Source organism: Canis lupus, chromosome 25 (genome assembly GCF_048164855.1).
Source record: "Canis lupus baileyi chromosome 25, mCanLup2.hap1, whole genome shotgun sequence".
NCBI lineage: Eukaryota > Metazoa > Chordata > Mammalia > Carnivora > Canidae > Canis > Canis lupus.
This window is the reverse complement of record NC_132862.1, coordinates 17,726,370-17,735,274: the sequence shown is the minus strand read 5'-3', so window position 1 is coordinate 17,735,274 and position 8,905 is coordinate 17,726,370. Positions and strand designations below refer to the sequence as shown.

Genomic DNA, 8,905 nt, shown 5'->3' with positions numbered 1-8,905 from the left:
CCATCTGGATACGTTTTCTAAAATGCAAACAGGCCAAAGGAGTACACTTATGTCTTAATGTAATTTACCCTTATGTAACCAATGACATAGATACACTTAGAATAAATTAGTGCATAGTTTAACCCCTAAAATACAGAGTAAAATTTGTACAAGACTCAACTACTTATCCTATACATGTTTATTCTAAGTATCAAGGATGATTACATACCTACTGGGCTACCTGGAGTAGTTGAAGGCGGTTGTGACGATGGAATTGCACTTGAAGGTTTGTCAAAATCCAGAATAGATTCCTAAAGACAAAACTAAATCATGACTAGAAACAATTATTCATTTTAAAGCTATTAACATTATTCATGATGCTATCCATAGCTATTAGCTATAAGAATCTAGCTAATAGGGATCCCTGGGTGGCGCAGCAGTTTGGCGCCTGCCTTTGGCCCAGGGCGCGATCCTGGAGACCCAGGATCGAATCCCACGTCGGGCTCCCGGTGCATGGAGCCTGCTTCTCCCTCTGCCTGTGTCTCTGCCTCATTCTCTCTCTATGACTATCACAAATAAAAATTAAAAAAAAAAGAATCTAGCTAATAACTATCACAATATATTACAATTTAGTCTTAAGAGATAAAAAGTTAAAAATAAAATCTAAAGTAACTGTCAATCCTTAGAATTATTTCACATATTTGTAAGGCTTACCTTGGGGGAAAAAACTAAACACCTGACTTGAGGTCTTAAGCATACACATTAATCCTGTAACCTTGGGATGCCTGGGTAGCTCAGCAGTTGAGCACCTCCCTTTGGCTACAGGTGTGATCCTGGAGTCCTGGGTTCCAGTCCCACATCAGGCTCCCTGCATGGAGCTTGCCTCTCTCTGCCTATGTCTCTGCCTCTCTGTGTGTCTTTCATGAATAAATAAATGTTTTAAAATCCTGTATTTTCACTTTTATTATGCCCAAGCAATGAGGGTTTTAATTATCTCAACCACTAAACTGGCTCATGCTATTATTAAACCTTTCCTAAAGAGCAACCATTCTCTTCTCCCATCTGCCTATCTTGGTTCTCCTAGAAATGTTTCCAGCCTTTTGAATACTTAAGCTACACTCTAGTTAGAGTACGCTTGTACAGTTTAGTTCTTTCATTTATCTTAACGGGGTAAGGAACTCCCTCATTTTAGAAGAGGGTTACAAGCTAAATAACTTCCCACAGATTTTACAGGTAGTAAACAGCAAAATTGGGATTTAAATAAATGCAGGTCTGAAAATAAAGAAGAAATGCAGGTCTATTCCCAAAGTATAAGATCTTTTTATTTACACAAAAATATTTGTCTACTTCCTCAGTAGGATCATACTATTCTGAAGTTTTGTAAGACTATGACAATTTTGCACTTCATTATTGCCATAACACTACAATCTTCTACAACTACAACATCAATTCCTTGAAGGCAGTAATTGTCTTGCAATTTTCTAGACACAATAGCACCTACCAGCATACCAAGCAGAGTAGATTCTCACAGTGGAAACTAGCCATGTTCTACAGCAGAAATTATATTCAAGCACTAATAGTTTTTACATGTTTAATTCATTTTATTTCAAATTTAGCAAGAACCATCATCCTCATTTTTTCAAAAGAGAGGCAGAAAGTGAAGTAACATCCCTAAACTATAAAAGCTAGGAAGTGGCAGAGCCAGATTCACTTGCATTCTGAACACCAGAATCTATGCTCTTAACAATGTCATCATAATGCTTCAGATCAGAAGCTAACAGCCCCAGGAATATCATTCAAGATTCATTGAAGAACGACTCATACTTGCATAAAGTTACAAGTTCCTTGAATCTGGGTCATCAGATCCTGCAGTTTTTCTTTCCTCAATACTGGATCCTTTGGAAGAGTCGAGGAAGAACCTACAGGCTGATGCATAGGCTTAGGCACCTACAAAATAAACCCATAACGTGTAAGAGTGAAACTCACACTGAACAGCCTAATTCAAGAAACTCATCTTAGCTACATCTTAATAAAATCGAAACACTTAGCAAAGCCCATTTATCAGATTCATCTCAGGTAAAGAATTTCCACATAAATGCATTTTCTTAATAAAGTTTAAAGCACTCTTCTCTCCCCTTCAGAACATCTTAAAATATTTCTAAAATATCCTTTTTAATGGGAATACCCAGAATAACTGAACTTCTTTGATAAAAGTTTTTGCATTGCACACAATCAGCTTATGTCCTTTATATTAAGATGCCACTAGCTGTGACACATAAATGATTTCTGAGAAAAAATTACTACCACCATTCTCATTTTTAAATGTCTGATCTCAGACATTTAACATTAAGATGTAAAAATGTATACATATATATCCTAAAATTGATGAAATACACTACATTGTCATCAAGTAAGTTTACTTTGGGGGGGCTACTAATGTTTATGCAGTGGTTAGCCTTCATGTTAAATCGCTTATGAATTCCATATACCCTGAATTAAAAACCTACTGCTCATATAGTTAACTCCTTACAGCTGTTGGTGTGCCTCGCCTACCAGCAACTCTTCTCGACTTTCCAATTCACTGGGAAAGTCACAAAGCTAAGCTGGTCAAGAGTATCATAAAACCAGTTAGTAGACCCTAAGTGAATATATGAAAGGAGAAAAGCAGGAACTTCAGTGATTAATTTCATGTTATCTAGTCTTTTAGCTCTGAACTTGATTTTGCCCTTGACTGTACTTAGGCAGCTAAGATTGCAAGACAGATAGTGTATTATACAGGAAAGCATCCTCTCAGTCACTGAAAGGCCCTGCAGTTTCAGTATAATACTGTCTATACCATCAAAGCAAATTAAATGAGTTTTGGCCTTTCCAATCAGCACTCTTGATTTTAAATACTATTCAACAAAGAGCACACTCCTCTGGTATAGTAAAGGCTCACCACTGCTAAACCTAATGGAATTTTAAATTGGGTTTTTAAAAGCAGCCTTACTGAAATATCAAATTGGGTTTTTAAAATAAGTTTCTCAAAATAGTTGTCATTACAATTACTGCTATGTGATATCTGGTTAATGAAATAAAGCTATCAATCTTCTACAGGGTGAGAAAAGTTTTAAAATCGATATTAGCACTTGAAGAGGAAGAAAGGCTAGCAAAAGCAGACAACTCTAAAATTCTCTTCCCATGAGGTAGGACTGAGGTAGAGATTATTTATAAAATGCAATGCTTTGATTTTTCCAAGCAAATGTTTTTCATTTTGTTAGAGGGCCAATGATTTATCAGAAAAACTCTGGCTAAAATGGCATTGAAGTATGGGGAAGACTACCAGACAGAGATAGACAACACTGGGAAGATAAGTTTCCGGAATGCCTGGGAGGCTCAGCAGTCTGCCTTCAATTCAGCTCAGGGTGTGATCCCAGGATCGAGTACCACATCAGGCTCCCTGAATGGAGCCTGCTTCTCCCTCTGCCTATGTCTCTCTCTGCCTCTCTCTCTCTCTCTGGATCCTATCAAACTTTCTAGAATATCTGCAACCAACATGTACCTTCTTCAACAATAGTACAGGCTAATCTGAGTGATTATAAATGAGTGAAAGAGAAACAAGAAAATATAGAAAAATGTAACTTCTGTCAGAAAAAGTCATCTTGGGATGCCTGGGTGGCTCAGCAGTTGAGCATCTGCCTTTGGCTCGGGTCCTGATCCTGGGATCTGGGATCGAGTCCCACATTGGGCTCCTTGGGGGGGGGCTGCTTCTCCCTCTGCCTATGTCTCTGCCTCTCTCTTATTAATAAATAAAATATTAAAAAAAAAAAAAAAAGAAAAAGTCACCTGTGTGCCAGGTCGAAGACAATGAGTGACTTACAGTAAAACAAGCCCCTCAAAAAAAAAAAAAAACACACCCCTCATTCTATGAAATACATTTAGACTTCTCACTTGTTCATATTATGGTCTTGTCTGAACTATCCATTATTTTCACATCGTGCCATGTCATTAAAATTTTGGCATTCAAACAATATTTTCTAACTGGAAATTTCATCTCAGGTTAGGCTCAAAACAGACTAGGTCTACTCCCAATTTTCTTACGCATTAGAGTTAAGTGAAACATTTTACACATTAATTTAACATGGTTTTGTAGAATTTAAGAGGACTAAATAATTTAAAAAAAGAGGACTAAATTATTACCCCAAGTCCTTATTAATGCCTACACTGACCAAAGTAGACTGGTACAAACTCACATCTTTGGGTTCTGTATTAAACTTCCTGGGCAGAAGCTGGTCATTTGGTATGAGGCTTGCTGGAGCTACCCCCCAGGACTTTGGAGAAATCTGTGACTGTGGTGTTAAAGGGTGTTTTTGACTCTCAACATTGTTTTCCCAGGATTTTGGAGTCTCTGGCTGTCTTGAATCCTGGTCTTCACACATGGGAGTGGTCCATGACTTGGTGATGTCCTGTTCATTCTGCACAGAAGGTGTCCAAGACTTTGGAGATTGCTTCTTTGGATCCTGTTCTTTCTGCAGCTGAACTGGCCAAGGCTTTGGTGTCTCCTGCTTCTTCTGTTCTTCTTGAATATATCCTGTTTTGGATTTTGGAGTTTCTTGCTTCCACTGGCTAGAAGCTGGCTTGGGTTTAGATACATCCTGCTTCTTCTGCTCTTCCTGGAGAGTGGACCTGAGTTTTGGATCCTGTTTCCTCTGTTCTAAGGAAACCACAGGCTTTGATACCTCCTGGTGCTTAACAGAAGGCTCCCAGGACTTGAAGGATTCCTGCTTCTTCTCCTGACCATCTGGTTCAGTAAGCATATCCCAACATTTGGGGAGATTTGGTTTTCTAGCATAATCTGCTTCCCAAGATTGCTCTTCATCTTGTTTGCTTGAATAATCTACTTCTGTCATGTAGCGTCTGTTAAGAAACTAGACCAGAGGAAAAAAACATGCTTGAGTCACAAAATCTGTAAAAGACCTCAAGGGGGAACACTAAACTCTTAGTATTCCTACGTCCCCTAGTCTGAGTCACTGTACTAACAGGAAACTTCTGTCATCCTATTTGAAAAGAACATCCTACTTATTTATCCATTCCTTTTCTCAACAGAAATACCTTTGATACTTCAAAAGTAGCAATCTATACTTGACTTATCCAAAACTAGTCAGAACTGCACATCACACAGTGCTACTTTTGCTTGTTTCAGGATTTTACCAAGGTTATTGGCCTCTGCCAACCTTAGATTACTCACTCTACCCACCTGACGTCCTAAAATATTAAGGCAGAGGATAGTTCAACTGCACACATCTATACTAGTTAACCTTAAGCCTTGGGTTTCCTGAATTACCAGCCTTTTCTTTATTTCTATTACACAAATCATGTACTTTGACTCTTCCATTCTTTTCGGCTTCCAAGAATTTTAATGTCGCTTCAGAAAAAGAACAAATACTCTATTACCAATATAAGTTCTGACCAAATCCTACCCCGTCTTCAAATTCTAACACCAGGGCCAAGAACAGCAGCTATTGTGTACCAGGCCAAATTCTAAGTAATTTAGAACTGAACCCCTTTAACCCTCATAGCAACATGAGGCAGACATTACTATTATCCCCACTTTACATGAGGATAACAGACACAGCTGGACCCAAAGTCCCTAAGCTAGTAAGCTGCAAAGCCAGGTTTCAAGCTTAAAAAAATCTAGTTCCAGAGTCTCAGCTCCTAAACGTAGCAAAATGCAAATGTCTTAAAAACCAATCAGCAAATTACCTTTCAGAAACTTACCTCTTGGGGTTGTATCTCTGGCTGTGCAAGTTCCATAAGCGACTCTGGAAAGATAATACCCCCTTGAGTATTAAATAAATACTAAATAAGCCACATATTTTTAGGCTGATTACAACTTTAATTCATTCTAGTAACAGATTTCCCAAGAGTTACAGAAAAAGGATAATACAATGAAATATATTCATGGCAGGAGTAATCCCCACTATTACTTATGGGTCAAAAGCATGTAGTCTAAAGCTAGCTGAAGCTAGCAGCTCCTCGCATGTGCCACTTTTCTAAATTCAAGTTCCAATTAAAAACTGATTTTTGGTTGAAAATAAGACTATTTCGTCTTACGCACAAATACAGCTTCTTTCAAGTTGAAACTATAGCTCCAGGCCTGAGGTAAAAATTAGTCATCTCAGCTTGAAACGGAGGCCTAAAAGGCCTCTTACAGGCCCTTAAATGACTCCTAAAAGCCAGTGTAAGGATGGAAGGTGGTAAGGGAATAGACACACTAAAGTATTAGGTTTATTGTTAGTTCTTTTCTTTTTTTTTAGACTTAGTATTAGTTCTTAACATGAGAAAGTAAACATAAGAACTTGAATCATGCTAATAAAGGCCACTAGAACCCCACCCTGGACTACCTGCATAGAAATGCTATTTTATAAACAAACTGAGTCCCAAAAAACAAGAGCAAAAGCCCATTTACTCAAAGTATTTCTCCCCCTGGAAAAAGTGGAATTTTGAAGTTTACCTCCTTTACTGACTTTGGCACATTTTTTCTGAATATGTTAACACTCAATTACTTATATTCTCATTCTACCACCATTTTTAAATTCTACTATGAATATTTTTAAAAACAATTTTAAATGGAATTATCTTACCAACAACTTAACCAAGAGATCCATTCAAATTCCATAAAGGTCTCATTTGAACAGTGTATTCCCTCATAACAAAGGATAACCTTATGTTTCTGTTAAGATTCATTCTGTAAATCATGGCAATAAAGCCTTTAGACATATGCTAAACCTAAGCTTACCCTGCTGTAAGATTTCCATGCATGTAGAAATTAACAAAATTAATATAAGGCAATCCTTTAACAAAGATTTGACTCATTTTGTGTATTAAAAATGCAACCACTACAAAGAATTTCTGAGATCACAACAAACCTGACTCTTTGACAGATTCAGTTTTCAATAATTGTTTTTTCTTCTCTGATTTTATTAGCATTTCTTCCTCCAATGATACTTCTTTCTCCTTAGCATTTTTTGGGACTGGGATACTCTCAAAATAGCCTGAGTTCAGCAATTTAGACAGCAGATCTTTCATGTGTTTGTCTAAGAAAGAGTGATTAAGACTTAGTTATCACATAACCTAATAGTTCATGGAAATTATTTGGAACAGATATTCTAATATAATTTTATCCTAGTTACAGTATCTCATTATAATATCCTACATTGGGGCGATTCAAAGAACTGGTCAGTACCATGAAGGGTAATTAGCAGTCCATCTTTGTTGCATGCTGAATCAATATAAATTTTAAAGATCAGAATCCCAAAATTTAGCAAGTCACTTAAGTTTCTCTGGGTCTCCATTTCTACCATTTGAAAAATCACTAAAACCAGAGATCAATGACTAATGTTACAAAAGCACACATCTGTTTCCGGAGCTGAGAAGAGAAGCCATTTCTCTTATCTGTCCCCAAAACATCACAACTAGCAACTACTCTACCTTCCAAGTTAATTATCGTTTTATAGACAAGTGAAAGTTCCTCAAGCATAACCAGTAGAAAACTCCCTTGGACAATCTCTAAAGGATTTTAAACGACAAAATCCCATGATACAGATTTTACTCTTGAATTATACTGTGACTCCTCACGTATCACCATTCGATTAACAAGAAAAAACTTAAATGATGAAGTCACTGCACCATAAATAGATCTAAAATCTATTTCATTTTTACCATCCACTAAAAATATAATTCCCAAATTTGAGCGCCCATACCCATACTTGATTTGGGTCTATTATTACTTCCATAGCAGTACTATGACATAGATTTTTTTAATCAATTTTGAAGTATTATACAAAGTTCAGTCATTTTAAGTATAGTTTTAACAGATACATAATCATATTACTTCCACCAGAACCACAACATAAAACATTTTCATCAAAAGTTCCCTTATGCCCCTTTTATATCAATCCCCTTCACTCCACTCCCTGGGAACCACTGACATATTCCTCTAGTTTTTTCTAGAATTCTATATAAATGGAATCAGAGTATGTACTCATTTTGTGGTCTGACTTCTTTCATTCAGCATAATTATTTTGAGATTCACATCCGTGTTGTTACATGTATCAATAGTTCATTCCTTTTTTATTACTGAGTAGATTCTACTAACTGGATATACCACATTTTCTTTATTATCAATTGATGTCCATCTAGGCTGTGTTCAGTCTGGAGCTATCATTAATAAAACTGGTATGAACATTCATGTATAAGTACTTATGTGAACCTATATTTACAATTCTCTTGGGTATCAGAAGTGTAATTACTTGGTCATATAGTTAAGTGTACACTTAATTTTATAAGAAATGCTAAACTAAAAAAGAGCTAAACTATGCTCCACAAAATTATTTGCATTATTTTGCATTCTAAACAAGAAAAATTTCTATGATTTAAACTTGAAAGGACTTAGAAATTGAGATAGTTCTACTACATACTTAGGTATTTTTAAAAAGGAAGCAGTGACTAACAAAAAAGTTTACTAGCTTCTAGTGTTTTCATTATTCTAACCTAGCACACCAAACTATGTACTTCATGTCCATGTGTACTTGGTCATTTGGTCAAAGTCTATTTAGGAAGCCAAAAGGACTCTCCCCAGATCATTTCCAGAAGGATAGACTACAATGCTTCAATAAACTATGTAGCCATACCATTCATACTTTCATAGGCATATCTCGTAGGTAAGCCTTACTATTAACAATGTGTGGATTTAAGATTCTGAAATAGAATAGGTACTGCCATGCAGAGAACTGAACCCCAAAATGGCCAAGCCAGTACCAGTCTTTAGTTCTTGTTCCCATATTACAGTGACTTTGCTGCTTCAAAACTCTTCTAGATTCCATTTTAGTGAGTACAATTACACATTAGCTGCTTTTAAGAGACCTAAACAGAGATCATTCTCCCA

At 36.6% G+C, this 8,905-nt stretch overlaps 1 protein-coding gene across 8 annotated transcripts in view; it reads right to left on the bottom strand.

Moving 5' to 3' along the window:
• Positions 1 to 8,905, bottom strand: part of CAPRIN2 (caprin family member 2) — a 43,044-nt gene that overhangs the window by 16,039 nt on the left and 18,100 nt on the right. For 7 of the 8 annotated variants that reach the window (XM_072798464.1, XM_072798466.1, XM_072798465.1 and 4 more), the window contains 5 exons: positions 6,888 to 7,055; positions 5,737 to 5,780; positions 4,212 to 4,886; positions 1,804 to 1,926; positions 209 to 290 (listed from right to left, as the gene is read on the bottom strand). In XM_072798464.1, coding sequence (XP_072654565.1) covers positions 209 to 290; positions 1,804 to 1,926; positions 4,212 to 4,886; positions 5,737 to 5,780; positions 6,888 to 7,055 — 1,092 coding nt within the window. The remainder of the gene's footprint in view (positions 1 to 208; positions 291 to 1,803; positions 1,927 to 4,211; positions 4,887 to 5,736; positions 5,781 to 6,887; positions 7,056 to 8,905) is intronic. The other variant, XM_072798469.1, reaches the window with a different exon arrangement.